The 25,063-nt window shown below is 40.3% G+C and overlaps 1 protein-coding gene across 4 annotated transcripts in view; it reads right to left on the reverse strand.

Annotated features, from left to right (window-relative positions):
* The window catches only part of GADL1 (glutamate decarboxylase like 1), a 254,504-nt gene that overhangs the window by 74,510 nt on the left and 154,931 nt on the right, over positions 1-25,063 (reverse strand). The window contains exon 1 of one of the 4 annotated variants that reach the window (XM_004939424.5): positions 9,793-9,960. The exons of the other annotated variants lie outside the window; for them this stretch is intronic. Coding sequence (XP_004939481.2) covers positions 9,793-9,799 — 7 coding nt within the window. The 5' untranslated portion in view covers positions 9,800-9,960. Of the gene's footprint in view, positions 1-9,792; positions 9,961-25,063 lie in introns of those variants that run through there. 4 annotated transcript variants of the gene reach the window in all.

Here is a 25,063-nt window from a genome sequence, read left to right on the forward strand (position 1 = left end):
GCCTGAGGAGAAAGGCATTTCTGGAAAATGGGTGCTAGCCCATCCCTACTGTCAACACATCTGCGTTGGGCCTCAGGCACAGTCCATGAAAGAAAAGCAAAGCAGAGTGGTCAGGAAAAAGGGGGGGGGGAGAAGAACCTTCATTTCAACAGCGATTTACCTGTGTAAACCTCTGCAAAAGAGTTCGGGACTTAACCCACATTTTATTCTTTAAATAATACAGCCTGGACTTACCATTTTCTAAGTAACTTTGCATCATCCCTTGTCACTTCAATCTGAACTTGCTGAGCTAAATTCTGCCCTGCAACACAGCTTTATGCAATTAATGGAAAATATGAGGGCTGCTCTGAAAGTAATCTCTCCTATTTTATTGTGTTGGCCCACAAGATCAGAGGAGGATGGTGGTGCTACAGTAGTAGAGGTTGAACCTTCCCACCAATATTCCATTACATGTTGCATGTTGTTGTCGTGTGACAGACGGCAGCAGAGGGGCAGTCTGGCAAAACAGTGTCTGACATGAAAGTGCATCTGAAGCAAAGGGGTGGAACTCAATTCCTCCAGGAGGAAAAAATGGCACCCACTGACATTCATCAGTGCTTGTGAATGTTGATGCAGATCAAACAGTGGATGTGGGTACAGTGAGGTGATGAGTGATGCATTTCAGCAGTGGTGACAGTGGGTTACAGACTTTTACTAGCGTGGCATGCAGGCTCTTGTTCATCACTGGCAAAAATGCACAGCTAATGGTGGCGACTGTGTAGAAAAACAGAGTTTGTAGCTGAGAAATTGCTCTATCAAATAGAATTACTGTGTCCTCTGTATCTGTCCTTGTTCCAATGTAAATAAATAGGAGGTATTACTTTCATAGTGACTGATGTAATAGAAAAAACTATTTCTCAATCAACAGCTAAAATGAACGAAAACATACTCATGTTATGAACTAAAGGACTTCAGGTTTTGGATACAAATTCTGTTCCCACCTCTCATGATTTTACTCCTGTGATACTTAATCTACTTATAACTGAACAATGGAACTCTTATGACAATCCTAAACTCCACTTAAAAATAAACTTTTCTCCTCTTGGTTGCAGCAAAAGTATTGAGAAGAAAGATAAGTGAATGATAAAATGCCAAAAATTTCAAAACAGGACTTACTGTTAAAACTGCTTTTCTTTTTACACATTTTTTTCTTAAAAGAACCTCTGATCAGTTTACTGCTTTGGATGGGTGAACCTTGAGAAACATTCTAGTTTCAGTTTTCATGTTACAGCTCTCAAATTAAAAGATGTCTTCCCAGAGCACAGCTTAGAAACACTCCCACTATCTTTACTAGCCAATAATTTCTGTCGTCCTTCTATTAAGATAAATAAATAAATAAAATTCAAACACTTAAAAGCATTTTCCAAATATTTTAGGCCTTTTGCATCTCTTTGTCTCAAACGCACCCGATTACATTAATGTAACCAATCAGTCCTCTGTTCCACATGGAGCACATATGCTCCTCTTTTTTTGGTTTTTTAACAGCATGGTATGCAAACAATTTAGAAGTGTAGCGGCAATAAATATAGTCTTTTTCATTTAAGATTACAAAAACAGAGTCTTAAGCAGACTCAGAAGACAGACTCCCAGAAAGCGTAACAAATGCCATTTCTGCCAACTGGCACCAGGCTTGAAACAGAACAAAAACTTTAACAAATGAAAATGTCTTAAATCAGAGATTAAGGATTATTGACTGTTCAAGATACCCTCCTGCAAAAGAGAAGACTTGATCCTGCTCCGATTGAAAGTAATTGGGGATTTATCCCCTGGCTTCAGCAGGAGAAAAATCAAGCTCATAATTCTGACAATTCATTCTGAATGAGATATTGTATTATAGAAACTTAAGAGTTTCTAACTAACATGTCATTTTTATGATCAATATTATTTTCCCAGCAGAAAACAAATTAATTGCAGCTGAAATAACACAAAGGAAAAAAAAAGAAAGAAAGAAAGAAACATTTTTCAGATGCTGTTCCATCAGTATGTAGGAGCCATTGAGCAATTTCAAAGCTGCATCCATGTTTCCATAAACATACAGAAACTTTCCCTGCTAAATTCTTGTGCTACAAAAAGAAACTGTAGCCTCGTACTTGGCATATTCTGACAACATTCGGGGGAGTAGTGTAAAAGGCCCAGAAGGCTTTATCGCTCACAAGGAAGACAGAAACAGAAGGGGGCGGTTGTGAAAGAGCGGCTTGTGCCTGAATGCCAGAGCCAAATCCTATTCAGTTGATACTGTACTAGTACCACTGACTATTCCAGAGAGGGGAAAAAAGCTGGCTTTGACCAAATACTGGCTTCTGCTTCTTAACAAATGCAGTAATCACTGCCAGTATCAACCAGAAACAGATCTTAAATTTCTCATCCTGCATGATCTAGTCACAGTTCTTCTTTCAAAAGACCTGCCTTTTCTGTCTATGTGTCAAGAAAAAGAAAGCAAGTGAACTTCAGTATAGAGATTCCACACTACCATATTTAATGTAGGAAGGCTACCCAGACACAAGGAGTATGCACAAGCATGGTAGGTCTCCTACACTCTGTCCCCTGTTTTGCAGGCTCATGGACAAGACCTGTGGACAGGGAACAAGTTGGGTGCTTCCCACTGAAGGTTTGCAACAGGCGCCTGCACACAGAAACGCTTCGACTGCATGCATGCAAAAGTGACCTTTATGGGACAGGATCTGAGGAAGACAAAAGCACTGTGTCTGGACTCAAAGGCTGCTCAACAGAGTCATTGAGCATGCTGCTAGTGCTGCGTGGCATCACCACAACAAACGGGTCCTGTTCTTTTCCCACATTTGGATTTCCCATTCCTAAAAGAGACGTCAGGAGAACGGAGGGAATCCTTGAGAGAGAACCAAGCAGTGAATATCTGACTGGGAATGAAGGTCCACGTTAGGAGCCAGGTTCTGCTTTCAGAGATGTTTCCAGGGTCCCAAGTGGGCACTGTCATTAACTGAATGCTCCCAACACTGTGCCTAGTCACTGCATGCCAAGTGCTTGCATACACAATAGTACCACGAGGACACACACAGAAAAACTAAAAGAAGCAGATAAAAGAGGCAAGAATCAGAAATCTTTATGTAGCCAAACTTCAGGGACAGACATTAATATTAAATAGCTGCATTTTGGTGCCTCAACCAAGTAAACGAAGGGAAGATTAACGCTGTAATATTTCCAATCAGGAAGAAAGGCTGTGGATAATTGGAATTCACCTTGATATAAAACTAGGGAATAGCAGGTGCCAACAACAAAATGGAAATCCTAACTTCCCGACTGCAGCATGATTCTCTCAGCTCACATCTTCAGCTTTAGCATCTGCCAACAGAATAGAGAGCACATGACACATACAACGGCTTTCATTTCAATTAGGTGTTACAAAGTGAAAATGCAAGTGGTTTTTTCCAAACAAAGCCCTGCAACTTGATTTAAAAGAGTGCATGACAGTCTGCCAGAACTATATTTTTAGTCATAATATAAAAACAATTTTAATGCTAGTCATTGAAAGTTCAACTAAAAAGAAGTAATTTACTACGTCAGTTTACTGGGATTCAACAGAAGTTAAAACGCAAAAATGGATAAGAGTCTGAATTCACTTTAGGAAATTTTATCTCTACATTCAATTCGCACTTAAAAACAACCTCTTTCCTCTCCCTTTTTCTTAATATCATAAACACTTCCACACTTTGTTTTTTTGTAGAGTATTTCCAATTACTGTTCACTAATTCACGTCTACAACACTGCGCTGACATACACCCTTATTTACTAAGATGGAGAAGCCAGTGCATGGCAAATCAGGATGTGACTTTCCAGCACATTAGGTCCCTTAACCAGCTCCTATGTAGGCCTTCATAATTTATTAGTAACTTACGTACAGCAAAGTAGTTCAATGCTATTTCCAAATGGAGAAGCTGCCTTGTGCAAATTTGATCTTTCAGTGGCACACATATTGGGCTGTAAATTCAGTATATTAGACATTTCAGTTAACTGAAACTGCCCCCATAAAGATCAGCCCAAAGTTCTCCAGATCACAGACAAACTAGTGCTGCTCACTGGTTCCTCTATGGCAGTAGAGGTTGAACCTTCCCACCAATATTCCATTACATGTTGCTGCCGTGTGACAGACGGCAGCAGAGGGGCAGTCTGACAGAACGGCGTCTGACATGGAAGTGCATCTGAAGCAAAGGTGGAGAACTGAATTCCTCCATGCGATAAAAATAGCACCCATTGACATTCATCAGTGCTCGTAAATCTTTATGTAGACAGAACAGTGGATGTTGACACAGTGAATTGATGAGTGGTGCGTTTCAACAGTGGCGACAGTGGGTCACCTCAGTGGTGCAGCTTTCTACAACTGCGGTATGCAGGCTCTTGTTCATAGCTGGCAAAAATACACACCTAGTAGTGGTAACTATGTTGACAAACGCTGTTTTATAGCTTCGAATTTGCTCTATTTAATAGTGTTATTGTGCTCTCTGTATCTGTTGCAGTTTGCATGGAAATAAACAGGAGGTATTACTTTCAGTGCTACCTACATATATATGCACGTATGCATATACACTGACAATTCCCTAAAGGCAAATCCAATGTCTGAGTACTGAGTTGCTGAGTACAAAAGAAAAACATACCGCAACAGCACAATAGTATTTGCTGTTTCCCCTGGAAAAGTAAAGGCACAGAAAGACAGGATGAGTTGCTCAAAGTCCTCAGAAATTTTCACAGCAGAAGAAGAAACTAACTGAGCACAAGTTGAGCAATTAGTGCTGTCAGATGTGGCTCTCTATACATTCTGGAGCTTCACAGACCCACACAGCGTTGTAATATAGCTGGTTGGGTCAGCAGAGATCAATCATACAGAAGAAGGACATAGCAGGACTCTGGAAACATCACTGCCCATCAAGCTTACCCTGCTTCTCCTCTGTGGTTTTAACTAGCCACTCTAGAAGTGCAGAAAGTCAAGCTGTGGGGAGGCAACACACAGTGGCCAGTCTCTGAAAAGCCACTGACACTCTGTTAGGAAATAAGCAGTCCATATGTTTGGTACACGCACAAAAGTGACCACGCTATGCATGCTAAGGCTCACCAGTGGAACAGTGTGCTCCCTGTATAGGTAAGGCAGAGTCACCACAGCCCTAAGGAAAGTAGAAAATGGGTAACAAATGTTGAGAGGTTTTTGACTATGCTAATATTTTAACCAGACATTTCAGATCAGCATCATCACTGTAACCAAGCATCTGGTATTTAGAGTATTGGTTGCTTGCTTTTTTCCACTTTGACAAGTGGAACAGTTTTTTGTCACACTGTACATTGGCACGGGCTCAATGGTCCCCCAACAATGCAGTAGGTGTTGTGATAGCATGACAGGATCTTTCTGGGTAACAACTTACACCAGTCAGGTCGGTTCAGTACAGCATCTTTATTAGAGAAGTCTATTAAGGTCTTAATTCAATTGTTTAGCAACATGTATTACACAGTAGTCATCTGCAAAGGTGAATTATTATTCCACAGTAATGTCAATTACATCTTTGGCTTACCTTCCAAGTGCCAAAGAGTCACTCATTGCCAGGGAAGCTTCCTTAGCAGGCATTCTGAGCTCAGGGTTCAGCACCTCACAGCCCAGAAGCGTATGGCAGGAGCGCTTCAAGGGGCTCAGTGTATCAGCCTGCTCATACCCAGTGCTTGCTGTGTTCAGCCAAGTGCTTTACAACATTACATTCACAGCTTTACATCTTCTAAAACCATATCATGTGCAAAAGTGAAGGCAGTTTTCACCACATACGTCACAATACCAACTGAACATTGACTACAGTTATAATACGGTCAAACCTCTGGCAGCTCTACAGCCACAGGATGTCTCGTCTCTCCACATCAGGTCTGCTGGAGTAAAAGAAATTTAAGCAGCTCAATGAGACACAAGCTGTCGTACAGTGTAACTAAGGGAGGGACGCCAAGCAGTTTGAAATCAACCTTTCTTTTTGAGACCCTGACATTTGCCAATGGATACGATCGTATTTATAAGGCTTTTCAGCTTGCATAAAGTGAAATGTGATGAAGGGCAGGGACACCCAAGCCTTAGAGCCAGAAGTTGTTCCAAATCCTCTAGATTTAACCCATTCCTTTGTAGAGCTCTGGACAAAAGACCATGGTCATGACGAACCACTTTTCCTCATCAGTTGTGGCCCTGAAAAAACAAACTCTGGTCCTGTGACTTTTTCTTTAATACACCTCTATTTGTCAGTGCTCAACACATTTTTTCATTAAGAAGAATCAAGATTATATATACTCAAGAAGCTGTAATAATGATGGACACAGAAACATCTGAACCAGGTGAAAATCATCACTTTCCACCTTTGACTTACCCTATCACTTCCAACAATATCAACACAAATCTCCACTGACAATGCACAGAACAACCATTTGCCTCTATTATTCCCTCATAAACCCCATCGATGTTAAAATAACTTGTATGTACAGATGGAAGAATAAGAAGGAGGGAAATGGCCACAATTTAGTTACGTATTGATGGGATTCCTGAACCATCAATGCTTTACAGGTACCTCCGACAACCTCTCTAGTTAGTGAGAAGACAAAGCAAAAAGAAAGGGAAGAAATCGAGCTTTTGGTTTTTCCAAAGCCTGAGAGGAAGCTTCCTGAATCTGACCATGGGCAGAAGAAAGAGTAATACAAAAGGTATGTATTTCAATGTGCCCAATTTTCATGTTTTATGCATTTAAAAGACTCTTAAGGAAATACAAATGGTCTCTACAGAAGCAGGCAGCTTGAAATAATTAAAGCAAGGGAAATAAAAGCATGTGAAATCTAAACTGTCCAATAGGCACTAATAGTTGAATCAGTACACTATAAGATTCCTCCAGTGCTTGGAAGTGACATTTTTTGGTTGTATAAGCAATACTTGAAAGATGCAAGCATTTAATGAATTTCTCAAGAGTCAAGTTAAGCCTCTTTGCTAGATGTTCAGTGACTGCCAAGAAAATTTGTACTAAGTTTAAAGCACAATGAACATACTCATGCAGAATTGCTTTATTTGACGCAAACTTCATTTCTTGCAAGGCTGCGTATTCCTTCATCTTATGAAGCAGCATTTAAAGATCCCAGTGTCTTTTCCACCGAAGCAGATCTTAAGATATAGAAGAGATCCTATCCCTCTGCCCGGACCAAAATACCAACCCCAGTGTCATATTACTGGAGCCTTAAAGTCACTATTTCTACCATGCTTCACATTACACCTGCTTCAGATGGCAACATACTACATGAAAAATGTTTGCTGACTCATAGCTCCACTCTGATGGCAGATTCAAATCACACAACACAACATACGATACACAGAGCAGAAGCCAGTGATTCTGATGTTAAAAGGCAGCATATGCCATAAATGGTGGCAGCGGCTTTTTCCCTTCCTTACGTGGTTTCCAGCTCTATTTACTGTACTAGATGAGCTAGTAACTCGCTTGAGACTCTGCTTAATAGAAGGGAATATCCCATCTTCCCACCCTATCCCCCAAATAAATAAATATAGAATGCTCCAGGTTTTCTCCATGACAGAACAGCCTCAGAAAGCTTCACTGATGCCAAATGACTGAAGGATACGTGCAGTCAGAATCTGCTTCTGCAGCTAGGAGTGGGATTCTGCAGATTGGTCCCTGAAACACACGGCTTTGCCATCTCTGGAGTTAGAGAAAGCATAGATTCTTACTCATCTCTGCACAGTCAGTAAAGCTGCTCTCACAGATAGCAGTGTCAGAGTGAAACCTGGCTCACTCAGCAACAAGCAAGACAAACCTCACAAACACACAATTTCAGATACATTAAGGGTGTTAAAAATCACTGTCACTCCTCAAGAATGCTCCCAATACATCCAAAACTGCAGCAGACAAGAATAATTCAGTGCATGAGGAAGTGCACCTGTTTTCTCACTGCAACCGTACCTACTTCTCTAGTTGCACCATTGGTGCAAAGCAAACCCAATGCTACTGCTGCAATAGCCACATGCCTTTCATTTCTTCAACAGCTCAGGAAAACAGAAGCAGATTGCCTGAACACTCAAACAAGGCTACAGTCAACACCCTCATCCACAATACAGCCCCACCTACGTGAATTTTATTCACCAGACAGATTGCAGAAGAAAAAAACAGCAAATCACCAAAGGTAACAGGAGAGAGGACAGGAAGACTGAAGAATTCCTGGCAAGAGGAAAAGTATGCAGAAGTTATACATGCTGCTCATCAGCAAGGTATTGAGACTGAAAAACCTGCAGCAGCAGAGGGATTGCACTATTACTTATCTCTCATAACAGCACAAGTCAATTGTTCTGGAAGGAAATGAGGTTTCTGATTGCCTGCTTTGGGCAACATTTGAACAAGAACACTGTTGCTGACCTCAAGGGAACTCCGGGATCCCTGTCTCAGTGACCACCAGCAGCCTATCTTTGATGTTGCCTTGGCAGAGGACATTAACATGAATGACATTTGAAGGAAGGCACTTTTGGAGTTGCTGCCATTCATGCAGCATTACTGCTACGTGCACAGGATCATATTCTGTGCACAACTGCACGTATCTTACCACATAAGAGAATCATCATATTACTTTACAAAGCTCATTCATTTAAGCAAAAGCAAATTATACTTCTTAAATATCTTCTTTTTTTCCCCCTTGAGTTTTCTTTCAAATATATTACTTTATTTGGAGATCTTTCCACTGATAGATTGCCACTGACTTACTTCACCCATGAATGCAGGACACTGAACTTCTGGTAGATAAGTGAGAAGACTTTCTCAATGTGGGAGTTAAAATTCTTCTTCTGTTTTAAAGTCTCATTCGCATTCAGTGTGAAACTGAAACACATGAAATCCCAAGCCCTTTTGACTGTTTTCCTAAGAGATTCCCAACTTGCAATAAGTGCAGAAGCTCTTGGGAATATTGATCTTATGGGAGAGAGCACAGCGCTGCAAACGCTTCTTATCTGACTTAGCAACCAGTTCCTACTCTCAAGTCCAAGGCATTCCTCATTTCTTAGCCTCGCAAATAATGGCACATCTGGAGCTTAAATGTGCCACAACTCAGTCAACTACCTTCCTAGCTCCCCCAGATGTCTCACTACTGTATTAGCCATAGGTCTCTCATATTCCCAGTTTCCAAAAATATACAGACAACTTTTGTTTTTCATTACATAATGATCTTCCTGCTGATGCAGGTACACAGGCTGCTGATGCATTTATGAAGTGGGATTAACTCCTCTCCTCCCTTCCCAGGACCGCGGGGATCTGCAGTCATGTCACAGCACATCATCGTACTGCCCTGCCTACCTTATTCCGGTGCCTGGAAAGAAAAAGAAGCGCCACTCTTCAAAGATAATTTATTTCAACAAACATCCTGTAACGCAATGCTTTTACAGTAATTGTTGCAAGCACTACACCTCATTCGAACGTTTAAATACATCTCAGCCGCACTCAGAGGAAGGAGAGAGATGCAACAGGCACTCCCTGCCCATCTACAGGAAGCTGCTGCCCCGCCGGAGTCCAAACCCACTGCCCGCGGGGCTGCAGCCAGCCCAGCGGCCCACCCTGCCCCGGAGCCCCTTCAAGCCGGGGGAAGGGGTTAAAGCCCCGATGGGGGCACGGAGCGAGCGAGGCGCTGCTCGGCATCCCCCGGCAGGCGCCGCGCCCGAGCCCGCAGCCCCACTGGAGCGGGGGAGAAAGAGGAGAGAGAGGGCGGCTCTGGCACCGCAGCGTTTACCCTCCATCTCGCCTTCGTGGTCGAGCCGCCGCCTCTGCTCGCGCGGACCGGAGATGAGGGAAGGCACTACCGACTATAGCCGCTCCCCCGTCGAGCTGTCCTGTGCCGCGCTGCGATCGAGACCGAGCCTTCGCCCCACACGCCCTCAGACGCCCAGCCCTGCCCGTCAGACCTCGCCGCTCCCCCCGGGCCGCCTATTAATATCCTCCGCGCCGCAGGCCCGCCGCCAGCCACCGCCTCCTCCGGGTGGGGGTAAAATGGCGCCGGGGCAGCAGCCCTCGGGGGGTGGTTTTGGTGCCAGGCACCTGTTTCCCACTTGGGAGCTGAGCGGTAGCAGAGGCTGCCCTGGAGATCGTAGGTAGCTTCGCTATATTCATTTATTCATTTTTTTTTTAATTAAATTTCGAGCTAGACCATAGAATCATTGAAGTTGAAAAAGACCACCAAGATCACTGAGTCCAACCATCAACCTACCTGCTAACCATGTTCCTCAGTGCCACATCCACACGGTTCTCGAACACCTTCAGGGACAGTGACTGCACCACCTCCCCAGGCAGTCTGTACCACTGCCTCACCACTCTTTTGGAGGAGAAATATTTCCTAATACCCAACCTGAACCTCCCCTGGCACAAATTGCAGCCATTCCTTCTCATCCTATCACTGTTACCTGGGAGAAGAGGCTAACCCCCACATCACCAACAGCCTAATTTCAGGCAGCTGTAGAGAGCAATCAAGTCTCCCCTGAGCCTCCTCTTCTCCAGACTGAGCAATCCCAGCTCCTTCAGCTGCTCCCACAAAACTTGTACTCCAGACCCCTCACAGCTTCATTGCTCCATCATTTTGGTGGTTGGACCTTTCCACCCAAGGTAGAAAGGCTCTGCTGAAGCATCTACATCTAGCTCTACTAGAATCAACACAAGAAACACTTTGATTCAATTTTAGGAATCACAATGCAATTAAAACATTAAGATCAGGCTTAGGCCTTGGTGAGATGACTGTCCTGTGGCAGCTCACGTCAGAGAGGCTGCAGCAGGTTAAAGGAAGGAATCATTAACATCCATGAGCTTCCCTTCTTCCTGACGGAAGGAGACTGCTGCTGCTTGTGACCAAATTCTCAAAAGTCTGGCTTCAAACAAAGCAGCCTTCTGGCAGGTGAGCAGTGGTGCAAACAGTCAAGCCCTGCCAGGCTCCTGGCTTTGCTGCCAAGCCCACACAATTGTGCTAGTGTGCCTCAGCTTATAGAGCCCTGGTGCGGTATCATCAGCCATCAAAGGCTACTTCTAGGCCTCTGAGAGAACTGTGGCTGACCTCATTATCCCAGTTTATTCCAGGACACCAATGCCATTCAATGCTACACACGTGTTCCTAATTCTAGTCCCTTTATTTTCTCATAACTGCTGCCTTAAGAAAAATAATAATAATAATAATAATAAAACTCTTTTTTACAACGTGTCAGTGCTGTTGCTACAGCAAAGTCTGAAAGTGTCCCAAAATTAACTACCGGAGCCCTCCCACAGCTCATTTTCCATTAAAATTCAGGCCTGATTAAAGTTTGGCAAAGATTTTTGGAAGCTACTGAAATATTCAGTTGTGAATTAAACATTTATTCACATATAGTATCCTCATTTTCCTTGTTTGTGAGAATACAAATTGTATAGCTTCAACTGCAGCATGTACTAAGTCATTAATAACTTCAACAAGGTAATTTTGTAGTCCTATAGATGTCCTTCACTGCAAGAGATAAGTATTCAGACTTCACTGTGATAGATAAAAAAGGTAGATATCACTAAATTGAAAATTAGTAGTTGCCTGGGAACAAGTGTTCGTGGCCTGATTGTATTCACTGTGGGGAAATGAAGAACAGCCCCAATCAAAACTACTAAATTTCTTCTGCTTCAGAAGAGCTAATTTCCTCAAGCTGAGGAAAATGTTGAGGGAAACAGGAAAGACAGGAAAAAAAAGAAAAAGAAAAAAAGAGAACACTGAAAGAGAGGCTCTCTTAAAGTCTCTAATAAATGGCCAAAAGACTATGATTCTTCAGTCACAGAAGGTAGTAACTTTCCCTTAAAAAAACTCAAAGGTGGCATTCAGAAACATAATGGAAAACAAATAGAAATGATATAAATAACACGATATAAATTACAAGTTACTATATCAAAAATTGATAAGGGGAGTTATTAGGTAGGATGAATCTGTAGTTGTAACAGCTAAGGACAGATGGAACATTTTAAGTGTGTTAGAAATAACAGAGAGCCTGATGTGACATTGACTAATATCAGTGATATCAGTGATATCAGTAAATGTAGTTCCAGAATGGTTTTGTGCTGATGCAGGAATTGCAGATATGTTAAGTACTTCACTACTACAACAGAAATAAGTAGTCAGTCTTATAAGGACTATGAAGAACTGCACTAGCCTGCTAGTCATTTAGAAAGATAGGAATCATGACCATTCCCTTACCACCAGCCTTGGATAGCTTTTGGTTCCCCTTCCAGAACAAATGCTCGGGCTCTTTCATCTGCTGGTGTTTTAATAGACTTTAAGAGTACTTTTGAAATTGCAGATGGGTGCTAATGTCAGAAAATGACAAATGCATTGACAACAAAATGTAGACCAACATCAGTAGTTGATGTGAATAACAGATTTAATTCAAAAAGATCTCCAAGAAAGTAATAGGAATAATTCCAATCTTTTTTATGAAGACTGGATCTCATCGAACTTCTCTAAATTTATTCTTTGGTGAGACTGCTCATTTGGCTAAGTGCATATTGATGTTTTTAGACTTTAATGATAGTCTGAAAGAAAAATGTAGTGCCCCACAATATCATTAAAGCACACGCTTGACTAAGATTTGTCTAAATGACTGATTACAAAATGTAGCTGACAGTACAGAACCTTCATCAAACAGCTCTGTTTCTGTGAAAAGGCGATCACATCAGAAAATGGCACTAAGATGACAGAAATGGCAAAGGTAATAAACGGCAAGCTGGGTCTTATCCAACAAAATACATTTGCGCTAAGCAAATCCCTAGAATGAGCGTGAAGGATTGTAGGTGCTGTGTACTGAAGGGAGACTACACTTACTGAAAATGATTTAGGAGTTGTAGTCACCAGCTCATTGTAAATCCTCACCCATGGTGTTACAAGAAGGATTAATCTGCATCAGGGGAGTTGGAAGTAGGGAGATAGTTTTATCTCTGGATATATCACTGATGAGACCAATCTTGTATACTATGTTCTTGTCCATGTTTTGAAAAATCATTGAAAAATTGGTGAGGGGGCAGGTTAAGAGCTGAAAATGTGATCTAAGAATTGAAGAAAAATGCTGCTAAGTGAGACTTAAACAGCTCAATCTGTTTATCCTATCAAAAAGATTGACTTGATTACAGCATATAAGTACCTCTATGGAGAAAAAATATGAAATTCTGAAGAGCTCTTTAATCTAGCAGAGAATAGCATAACAAGAAGCTGTGATAGAAGCTGAAGTCAGACAAATTCAAATGAAGCACTCTATTTCTCTTCTGAAATTGACAGTATGTCACTGGAACAAGCTCATGAGGGCAATAAGAAATTTTTAATGTTTTTATATCTTCCAACCAGGAAAATTACCTTCCTGAAAGACAGGTTTTAGCCAAGTACAGATTACTGCCCTCAGTGCTTGTACATGTATGAAATTTAATGACAGAGGAGAAAGGGGAGATCAGACCATATGACTAAGAGGTTCTTTGCAGTCTTACTTCATTATTTCTTCTTATACTAAGTAAATATAAAAAAATAACGGTGAGCATTTGCTCAAAATTGTATTCTTTTAACAACTAACTGCAATCAGTCTCTGTGAAAAACAGAGTGACTTTTCTGAGTGTGTAGGATTTTAAATGATCACAGAACATGAGGCATTCTTGGCAAGCAGAGTAGAGTATGAAGTATCAAAAGACAATTGACATTAGTCACCTATTTTCATTTGTCAGTGCACTAAGCTGACTATATTTCAATTCATGTGGGTTACAAAGGAGCTCAGAGGAGTTTAAGGAGAAGCTGAACAGAGGTACAGAATCATGAATCTACTAAAAACACAGGCCATCAGACTTAAATGATGTGCAATTAAATAGCAAGCTTTGAAATTCTGGCAGACAAACCAGACAACTAATTCTATATGCAATATTACACTAGTAAATATACATCAGTTTTAAAAATTTATGTTTCTTGCCCACCTTGTGCGTAAATGAATCAAGTTACCTCACCTGAAGCATAATGAGCTGTGGAATGCAATGAAGACTAAAAGGTTTGACACCGACAAGTAATACCTAGCTCTCTGGAAGCAGCCAGGACCACACAACTGAATTGTGTTGCACATAAACTATTGAGAACTACATTTAAACATTAATGAATTAAATTGTTGTATTTGCTAGGAACTTGCCATCTTCTATCTTCTACTCACAAAGTTGATATGGCAGCATTAACCTTAAAGCCCTCTCTATTCTCATCATTTGACCCCCTCCTTGAAGTTTGTTACATGAAGACACAACTTTTTCATGAAGTATACAACCTCCTCTAAACTACACAGAGCACCAGTGTAGTAGGCCTCAAACAAGTTTTCCAAACAAGAAAACAATATTAACCAAAAATGACTCAAATGAATTTGCCTAATTTTGCATGCAAACCTTAACACCCTATCGATGGTTCTGAATTTATTTAGAAAAATCCCAGGCCCTTTAGAAGGTGTTACAGATAGAAGCTTTCAGAATCACTAGATACTTTTGCAAATCTAACCTGGAAGCTCCATAAAGAAGCATCTTAGCTCCTTGTGTTTTCCCCAGAACAGACTGTGGACTCCATTTTAGGAAATACATAGTATTCCCAACTCTAAATGGGGTAAACAAAACCCACAGGATTACTGCTGTTCCGAAAATCAGATCCTAGGGCATTAATAATTGAAGTGTCATGGTTACCTCTGTTGGTATCAGTATCACCTATGGAACTCAAACATTAGTAGTCTGGTGCAGGTAACTGAGACAGGAAAGAAAAAGCATTAAGAGGTTGAAGGGCATTCATTACCTTTTTGATGCCCAGAGGCATAATGTTGCTGTGCTACTGGAGGCCAACCAAAGGTGAAGGCTGATCATTCTATACAGTGAAGTGAAGAACTAGTTAGACTCTCAAGTTTCAGCATGCAGTGCCTTCAAAGGAACAATATTACATTAGCTGGCTGGCAAAACACATTGTTTCGAACATCAGGGCTTGGAGAAACAAAACATCAATAGGTGAATCTCAGACCCTAAAGGCATCAGCAAAGACAACAAAGTCAGCAGTAGGAATATTGAATTCAAGCAGCAAAATATGGCTACGGGACACTTCCCAGAGATATTAGGAGATATTACTCGGTGTATCAGAGGTGATCAAATGCAATTCTCTTGAGACACACGCATCTTCTTCTGGACGTAGCATCTTCAGAGATCCAAAGATCATACATGCTATGAAGAGTCCAGGTGGAGGAAAGCACAGGGAACCTGAAAGGATGTCCCACCATTGCACCACAGGCCTGGGCTGGACTGCGGCAATTGCATGTCACCAGCTTTATCCTCATTGGCTGCTCAAATGGAAGCTCTCTCAAATTTCTTGCAAGTCTGTTGTGGTTTCATAGACCCAGTTTATATACCCATGTTGTGTATTTAAATTTAGAAAATCACACCTATATTTTCTTGTAAAAGAATGTAGGGAAATTTAAATAAGGCTATTTATAATCCTTTAACATGTAGGTTTTCAAAACTGACTTTTGCTGATTCAAGACAATAATTATAATTACAGATCTGACTGTTATTCTCGTGTTTAATAAAAGAAGCCTCACAGCGTATGTTATTAAAGAATAGACTACCTAAGGTGCCTGATTTTAAAATTGTAATACTATTTTTGAAGGACAGGTACATCTTGTACATTCTCCTTTAATTAGCATTGGCAAACTAGGTCATCCGACATCCCATATCTCTAACACTGACTCTGGTGGAAGGCAAAAGAACACAAAACCTCATAGGAGAGAACCTTGAAGGTTGTGGGAATCAGCAAGCTGCTTCGCCCATTATGTTTTAATTAGATATTTTCTTAGGGTGGATATGTTCTCTAGGAAAGATCCTCATGATAAATAATGTTTAACAAATCTCATTACTCAAGTTTATGAAGTCACTTGCCCCTTCTGTAATTCAGAGGAATTAAATCACTCCCACAAATTAAAAATAGGACTATCAACCGATTAGTGCTGTTTGAATGAAGCAGGCAAAAGAGTAAGCAGAAGCAATAAGGAAATCATGTTCAAGTATTGCAATGAATAAATGAGGCTATTTCAAGCTCCAGACTCTAATTTCATCTCAAGAGTTTGTTGATGACAAAGGAAAAGATTGCGCAACCTTCATTCTTATTGTTTACAGCATTACCAAAATCTTCGAATCTTCGATAGCAATATAATTCATACATTCATTGCGTTTCAGACAGAAAAGCCTAGGGAAAAATAACTGATAAAAAAAAGGGTACTTTCATTTGTACAGGGTGTTGTTCATATATAAAGGTGCTTTTTTTTTACACACAGGTCTATTAATACGCCTCTTTAAGTATAGGAGGAGAAACAGGATCAAAAAGAAGGGACAGAAATAAATCAGAGAAACTCCAGACACTGTTCTGCTGTGGTCACTGCAGCTAGTGTGGGCATGTGTGCACTATCTTTAAGCTAGAAAGCCTGAGTATTGCTAGAGACATAGAAGAAGTAGCAGAATGTGCAATGCAAGCTGCAAACTCTTCCTCAAGGCTGGGTATTTGGCATGTGGCCCAAATGGAGCTACACACTGCTGTAGCCAGAGCACTACCGTGTACAAGGCTATCTATCATATAGATACCATATGTGCTGGCAGAACAGATCCTTGGTTTATATTGGAAGTCAGCAGATAAAATCCATGAATTAAGATAATGAAAGTTGAAGATGCAATTAGTGAAACTGCAAGATTTCACTCATCAGAGTACACTGCATCAGTTAGACTCTCCCACGATGGCTCTTCTCAAAAATATTTTGTAGAATCAAGCCTCATTCACTAGGTACTTCTGAGAGAATGAAATCTGCAGAGCACAATAGCAGCAGAGATGAGGTAGAGAATGGGCAAACTCTCTACCCTTATGTTTCGAAGTATCATGTCTTAAAAAAATAAAACCCTATACTCTTGGTTTTCCACGTAAAGTAGCATTCATGTCTGGTACTTTGCAAAAAATATATATATAAATATATGTATATTTAAATTTATATATACGTATATATATATGTGTGTATACATATATATATGTAGTGTTTTCAGAAAAAGAAGAACTAGGAAATTTTGAGAATGCTAAGTATATGCCATCCTGAAATACTTGTATGGCAAAAGCTGTAATTTTCACATTAGCAAGCCATAAAATGACAGACATGAATATTGTTTCTAAAACTAAGATATACATCCTTTGTAACATGTAGTCACCAAAAGATAACATAAGCTCGAGAAATGCACTCAAATAGGTCTAACATACCATCCAGTGCAAGGCACTGTGTGGAAACACTTAGAAGTACATACAGATAGCGCATAGTAAGTAGAACACAACTGCATAGCCCTCCAGAACATGTAACCATCTCCAGTAAAAAGGGCTACTGCATGACATTCCTGTCTCTGTAAACTTCAGGAAAAGAATGAAGGTTATATCAATTCAAGACAGATTTTGTATGAATTCTTTTTGGTTGCAAAACCAGAGTCATGGACCACATAACACTCAGAAGGATGCAAAGCAGCAGGCAATTTCAGAACCATGCTGAGCAGCATTATTTAGCAAAAAAAAGAGCCTGTGGGTTCTGCAAATGAAATGATCCCAACATTCACTTGTGCATGGCAAATGTAGAATTCTTCAAACAAGCAGCGTACATCAAGCATCACAAAACTGCATTCAGGACAAAAAAAAAACCAAACTTTTTTTTTGACCCCTCTTAAGATCTCTTAAGATCTGGCACTGTTTCTTCTAAGCGTGCTAAGACTTGTTATGGCCAAAGAAGTCTGAGGTGAAAGGAAATCTGCTGTATGCAGCCATAACAATAATTGATGTGAATGACTGGGATATAAAGCCTAGGCGCAGGGCTGAAGGTAACAGATGTCATCAGCCCACACCTAGAACAATTTTTTTATTTTTATTTTTTTGACAATGATGTGTTTTAAATAATGCAAACACCACATGTAGATTAGAGAGACAATTTCAGTCAGGTGGCCTAGTACTTCTCTGCCTTTCAGGAGAAATAACGCAGCAATAAGGAGGGGACTATTTCAATCAGGACAATATATTAGCTAGATGAAACCAGCAGGCGTTTCTGGCCTATGTCATAGAATCACAGAATCACCAATGTTGGAAAAGACCTCCAAGATCATCCAGTCCAACCATCTGCTTACCACCAACATTTCCCCACTAAACCACATCCCTTGGTACAACATCTAAATGTTTCCCAGATTTCTCATAGCAGCAGAGGCAGAAGTGAAGGAGTTCAATGGCTCTTTTCTCTCTCTGTACACTGTTGGTTAAAAAGAAAAGCTATGCCAAAGAGTGTTAAAATAACTGGAAGGAGTTTTAACATGAGAGCTCTATGCAGAACATGAAGTGACCTACTACTTCCAATGAGCATACATTCAAATGCAATGAGAATCTGTCCTGATCCACATGGTTTTCATGTAGCATTCAGAGTTCTGAACTACGCATCAAACTGAACTTGCAAATTCAAGCTAAAGACCAAGAAACAGAGACATCTGGAAGTTGGGCACAATACAGTGTATATCTGGAATGTCTGTAATGTCTTTTTCTTTCCTTTCAGTTATTTCCCCAGTAACTCTTTTCTTGTGAGGATAAAAAGGTTAATTTGTGACAAAGCATCTTTTCTAAGATCAAAGGAGATAAATGAGAAATATAAGCACCTCTCAGGACAAGAATTATACTAAGCAGCTCACTCCTCTTAGTATATTCAGCTCTTAAATAACTTTTCATAAGTCCCTATTGTTAGATTAAAGAAAACAGCTTGCATCCAGACAATACAGAAAGATCGGGATACTTCCAACAGCTTTCTGAAAGTAAGTTAGTTAGTGCACTCCTGAGAGAGCTTGCATCTGAATTCCCATATCCTGCGCCTGGAGTATATTTAATGTTTTGAGCCTGAGAATGAGCCAGTGATTTAGAATTGCTGTACAGAAGGGGAAAAAACTCAGAAAGTAAGAAAAAGAAGTCCTAAGTCCAGGTGAATAGAAGAAAAGGACTAGAAACAACCCTTCCTCCAAAAGCACTCATTAAAAGCACAAGCTGTTTCTGCCGATAGATGAAAAGCTACAACAGGTCTTCTTAAGAAAGTTTTTGATGCAACAAAAGATGTGGTACTTAATGAGTACAGCACCACCTTTTTGTGGAGTAGAGATGTGAGGTGTGTACTTACAGAACTTCTGCAATATGATTAATACACTCGCAAAAAAAGAAACTAGACTTTCCAGTGTAGAAATGGTAGCGTGCAAACAAATGACCAAATGGGAGAACTTTGAACCAAGAGGGGCTTTTAACAGTTTTCAGCTGCATTTTCACTTTGGCAAAGATATTCATAACTGAATAGCTGAACTGGAGCCTGTGTGTTGCTCTTATTTTCACCATCAAACACTGGAAAAAAACGAGGATACTAGGATTTTGTGAACTGTTCTCTTGCAAACAGCAATTCACAGTGTATTTTTAAGACTCCTTGTAGAGAGAAGATTTAAGAAAAATGTATAGTCATTTGCAAAAAAGCTTGAAGAAATGTTTCCGAGTCCTGGATCTGGCAGTTATGTTGACCCTTTTTCATAGAGTGTGTTGGTCTGAGGCTCCAAGCAGGAAGAGGGATCATCTCCAATCATTCTTTTTACTTCATCATTGACTTTCTCCAAGTCAGACTCCATTCAATTTTTTAATGAATTCTTTCCTAAGACATCTTTTATCTTGAGATCTCCTTGGATTTCACAGGTAGAGAAATGCAAGCTGTAATTGCTCACTCAACCAGTTGTACTCAAAATGGTAGAGATGACAACACTGTGTAGTCTTCTGTGCTTGACAACACAGAAGGATACAGATTAAAAAAAAAAAACCCTACTCTACAGCCATATCAGAAAGAACAGAGCCGGATGAGTCACTAAGTACAAAGCCCACCAGCAGTGCAATTGAAAGAAATCAAAATGACCTTCTGCCTTTGTTTTAGGAAAGATGCCAGTACCATTTTCAAATAAACGAACAGCAGAGAATATCTGACAAGCATATAATCTTAAAATGTATAAACATATGTGCATATTGGTAAAAATCAAACAAAGAGCAAATGCATCATTTTAACACGTTCTTTTTGTGTTTTCTTATGTAAAGCAATACAGAGTGATACATAACACACTTAGTCATAAAGATGCCATAAAATTATATACTACAAAACTGTTCCATTGAAATCAGTTACATTCCCTCCTGAATCATAAATGACTTCAAACTTTTAATGTCAAAAGCAACATAAGATCAAAATATGCAATTTTATATATTTGCATCTTTCACGTATGTAATCTATTTCTAATGGTTTTAGCGCCAGTGTAGAAGTTGAGACCTATAGAAAAACTAAGAAAATCACTGAAATATACCCCGTTACCACTGCTATTTAGAAGCTCTAAATCAGTAGTTCAAATCAGCATTCTTAATTGACTTTTAAAATAGAGCTACTTATAGATAATTCTTCTTAATCATGTAGCTATTAGATTCCTCTTCGAAGGTCAATCCCTACAGTTCAGAACTTTTCAATTAATTGTTTTAGTCCACTAATATAAATTTACCCACTGCAGAAACACTAGGTATCTCAGATTACTTCCAATTGTACAAGATGACCCACTAAGGCTTTTTATTACAGTACTTGAACAACAGACACAACTGCTATTATTTTTTACCCTTCTCTGTATATCCATTAACATATTTTTTAATGCCAGTCCCTTGTTACTCAGTTCATTTACGGTGACAAAGTGGCAATGAGGGCTTTTGTTCCACTCTGGATACTTTAATTTCATTTCAGATGTCAATGAATCAATGGCACTAACTGCACCATTAGTTCTAAAAACAGAAATCTCTATTAATAGCAAACAGGAATTTTTGCCTAGCAAGTGTAGCCTTGGATCTCTTTTACAGTTTACTGCTCCCATTTGCTCAGAGGCTAGTAAGAACTGGCGCAATAATGGAACTTCAAGTATTCTTCAAAAAGAGAACTCTCTTTTTGTTTTCCAAAGAAAATTAGATCTGTTGGAAGAAGCACGTAAGTGTCTGACCAGCACAGAATCAGAATCATTAGAAAAATCTCACCTTTTTAATTTTGCTACTCTGAGGCTTTTTTCAGTATCCTAATTCTCACAACAATAAAAGTTAGACACTAATTACTTTCATTATAAGATAGGCTATCAAAAGAGAGAGCTAATCAGTATTTCCTCCCTTACCAATCCAAAAATTCAATTCAATAAAAAGACTATAGCAAAATGGTAAAAACAGGGCCGCATTCAGAGGTTTTCCAGAAACTATTCAGCACTAAAAAGAATATGGAAGTTTTGTTACACTGAAGTATTTTATATCAAGTATTTAGCACCCATTAGGAACAAGCGGTCCATTTACACATGAGAATTCTAAGGTCTGCATCTCAGAGTTCAGCTTCCCTGGTGTGCTGAAATGCCATACTTTCTGCCCCCGTGCAACATAACCACTGAAGAATTGATCCCTCCTTGCTGTGCCCCACTCCAGAATGCCATACACAACCTCTCAGTGTAAAGAATGGACTGAATCTTTCACTTGAATTCTCTTTTATAGCGCCTCTCCATCTGCTTGCTTCTACTTTATTTAAAGGCCAGAAACATATGGTCTTCAATGGTCTTAAACCCCATGAGGTAATTTAGCATCATTGTTTATGATATAGAGTATAAAAGCTAGCATAGTTTGACAGCAGTCCCACCTCAAGGGCTTGAATTTGTAAAAATGTACTGGGGAGACCAGATTTTCTATCTGATCCTTGCTACTATAGACAACAATGAAAAAGAAGCTAGACACATACAGTGGCAACAGAGGACAGCCAACAGACTAGACTCCTGTGCTACTCTCTAATGAGCCCTTTCTCCTTCCCCTTGCACCAAGGACTAACTGGAAAATAAACATAAAAAGGAAGTTGGCTTTTTTTTATTTTCAGAATCTTGCTTGTTGCTGTTGTTTTTCCAATTTGACAGTATTTCAAAGACCACTGTACTGGTGGGCAAAGGGTCAACATAAGAATTTGTGTCTAGTCAGCTCCTTGTTTGCCTCAATATCTCTGCGTCCATAACAGATACTACCAGAGAACTTCACTAGCTGTCTGAGAAGACGGAGGCCAGTGAGAAAACTGAATAGGCATGGAGGTTAAATCCAAACGACGATGCATCTTGCTCAGGAAACAGGTTAAGCTCATCTTCAGATTTGGAGCCGAATACTTCTTTTAGGGTGAAGTGGCAGAGCAGGCTTGGAAGGTTTTGAACTGCATCAATAGCATGAGGGATTGTTTACTCCATAGGACATTCCAGATTTCCTTAGGAGTCTAATTCCCCCAATGGTTTAAAGTCTGAACACACTGGTAAAGCCCCAAATTTCTTCTGCTCTCTTTCTGTGGCATGGCACACTTTTATTGCTCTAGCTTTTGTATTATGGACTTTTGTTACTACAGGTTTGAGAGCAGTGTTCTGTGGCCCCTGGGATATACACTGAGTAGAGTTTCTGTTGGCTTGCCTGTACTAAACATTTATCACAGGGCTGATTGCTACTGCAAAGGAGTACATTTGATGGCCCAGGTGCTTCCTTCCAGATCCCTGTTCCCTCTAGACAGCCCTTCCAGTGTATGCACAAGCCAACTTCAAGGACAGCTCCCACGAAGCATGCTCCAAATCTGTCCTGCCTGGACACTGAAAAGAAAACTAGAAAGTCTCCAGAGCCATCAACACAACATAAGCACAATGCTGCTATTAAAATAAACTATAAAAGCAGAGGTTTCTCAGGCTGCCTGCAGCTGCTGCTGCTTTCACCATCTCCTTCCTCACCCCAGGGAATCAAACTTCACACTGCAGGTGTTTTCACAACACATCCTCCCGCCCAGCTGACTGATATATTAATGCAAGATTCAAAACAACATGGCTTTTCCATCTACCTCTTTCTCTAGGTGATTTTAGTCCTTAACCAGCAGACGTTAGTCCTTTCCCTCCTGAAATTTGCCTTCTCATTTCAAACATTTTTAACTTCAAACAATCTACTGTCCTTGCCACGTGTGGAATTCTACAAGCAATAGTAAGAAGCGGTATTGAGGGCAAATGGCCCAATCTAGATGTGCTACCTAGATCCTGCCCTGAACTACTATAGGAATTACATAGAAAAATGCTGCCCTACACAACTCAAGTGAATGAATTACTATTTACTGTAACAGAGTCAAATTTTCTGCTGTGGTGACTAAAGCTCTGAGTAAAGCACTTTATACTGAAAGCTCCCTCTACGACTACAGTCAGAGGACCTGAATCAATTACTGAGGTATTTGGGGGAAAATATGAAGACATAAGTAGATCCACATTTATACACACACACACTCTCTGTCACCCATTCTCCTCCATCAATATACCTGACCCACTTTCTAAATCCCTGTTGTTGCAGATGTTGCTGTTCCAAAACCTGTTTCAGTTTATTGGGAACATACATTCATCAGAAAAATAATGCAGTGCAGCAGTGTCTTCTTCTGTCAGGAGCAGCTGGAATTATTGCTTACTTGGTCACCCTAAGGCATTCATAATTGGTAGGCAGGAGATGTGTGCGCCAAGATAGGCTGTAAAAGACACATTTTATGCCAAAAGCAGGTTGGGAATGCCTTTGTAAGTACAGCAAATGGTTTTATTTACACCTTAATGAAGGCAATTTTGTTGGATTTCATTTTCGTAGTTTGCATAGAAGCATTTGATCTGGTGCAATAAAGATTCAAACAACGTACATTTATGATGGCGCAGTACCAACAACTGTTATTTTCATCTGAAGCAAAATCATAATTCCACAGTAAAGAAATCTTAGCAGCTCACATTTCTAAGTATTCAGATATGAATCTGAGGATTTAACTTCACGATGAAGTAATATTAACTTAACCAAAAGTGATTTAAAATCCATTTAAAGACATATAAAATTAAAATTAATTTAAACTTAATTCTTATACAAAGTGTTAGTACTTTAAGCCCTGCTCACCAAGTTTAAAACAAAATCACATTATCTCCCAGTGTGTCTGATAGCTTGCAATACCAAACAATGTGGGAATCCGTGAAGACGCCAGACTGTGTGAATGGGAATGGCTGAGGCATGGGTACACATTTCTTTCTGCCAGGTCTCCTACTGGAATAGTAACTGCTGGCAGATGGAGGGTAGCAGACAGCAAGGGGACTGTAAGATTTTAAACCAGTGCAGCTGTTTTCTTAGCAACTGCATAGTCTGAACAGCAAATACACAGTTCTGGCAGCTTTACCAAGTTGAGAAGTTATCACCTGTCACATTCCCTTGCTTGGCCATAGTCTCGGTAGAGCTACCAGTGATGAAAGAAAATTAGCTGCCTAGCTCTAGGTGAAGAAGGCTCGTGGACAAGGTTGCCTCTTTTTGCTCCTTCAGTGAGCTGCTCGCTGCATCCAGTCCATGTTCTCCACTATGCTCTGAAGCTTCCCAGTGGAGCTTACTCCTGTCCTCTCATACTCTTCAGTGGCTGACTGAACAAATACTTCAGTTCCTGAACAAGCCTGCCAGGAACTTCCCCCTTGTCAGAATGAATACAGTTCAATGTTAGTTACTACCACTTACTAAACCGTACAGGTTCTGTATATGGATGGAGAGTAGAGGAGGGGTGTTTGTCTGCTGGCTGAGCAGACCCAGGTCAAAGTCAAATCCAAAACTGGACTGCAAGACTCTCCCCTCATCTTTGACAACACTGTGCTCATTCTTGTCAACAACTGGCCTGGAAATCAAAAGCATTAAAGGCTTACATGTTGCAGATTGCTGACTCCCAACATTTTTAGTCTATGCTCCACTTCAGTGAATTAATAACTCTCAGAATCACTCAGAATCACAGAATTGTGAGGATTGGAAGGGACCTCTGGAGATCATCTAGTTCAACCCCCTGCTAAAGCCATGCCCCATAGAGTAAGTTGCACAGAAAAGCGTGAGCAAACAACCT

This window comes from Gallus gallus, chromosome 2, assembly GCF_016699485.2.
Source record: "Gallus gallus isolate bGalGal1 chromosome 2, bGalGal1.mat.broiler.GRCg7b, whole genome shotgun sequence".
NCBI classification, from domain to species: domain Eukaryota; kingdom Metazoa; phylum Chordata; class Aves; order Galliformes; family Phasianidae; genus Gallus; species Gallus gallus.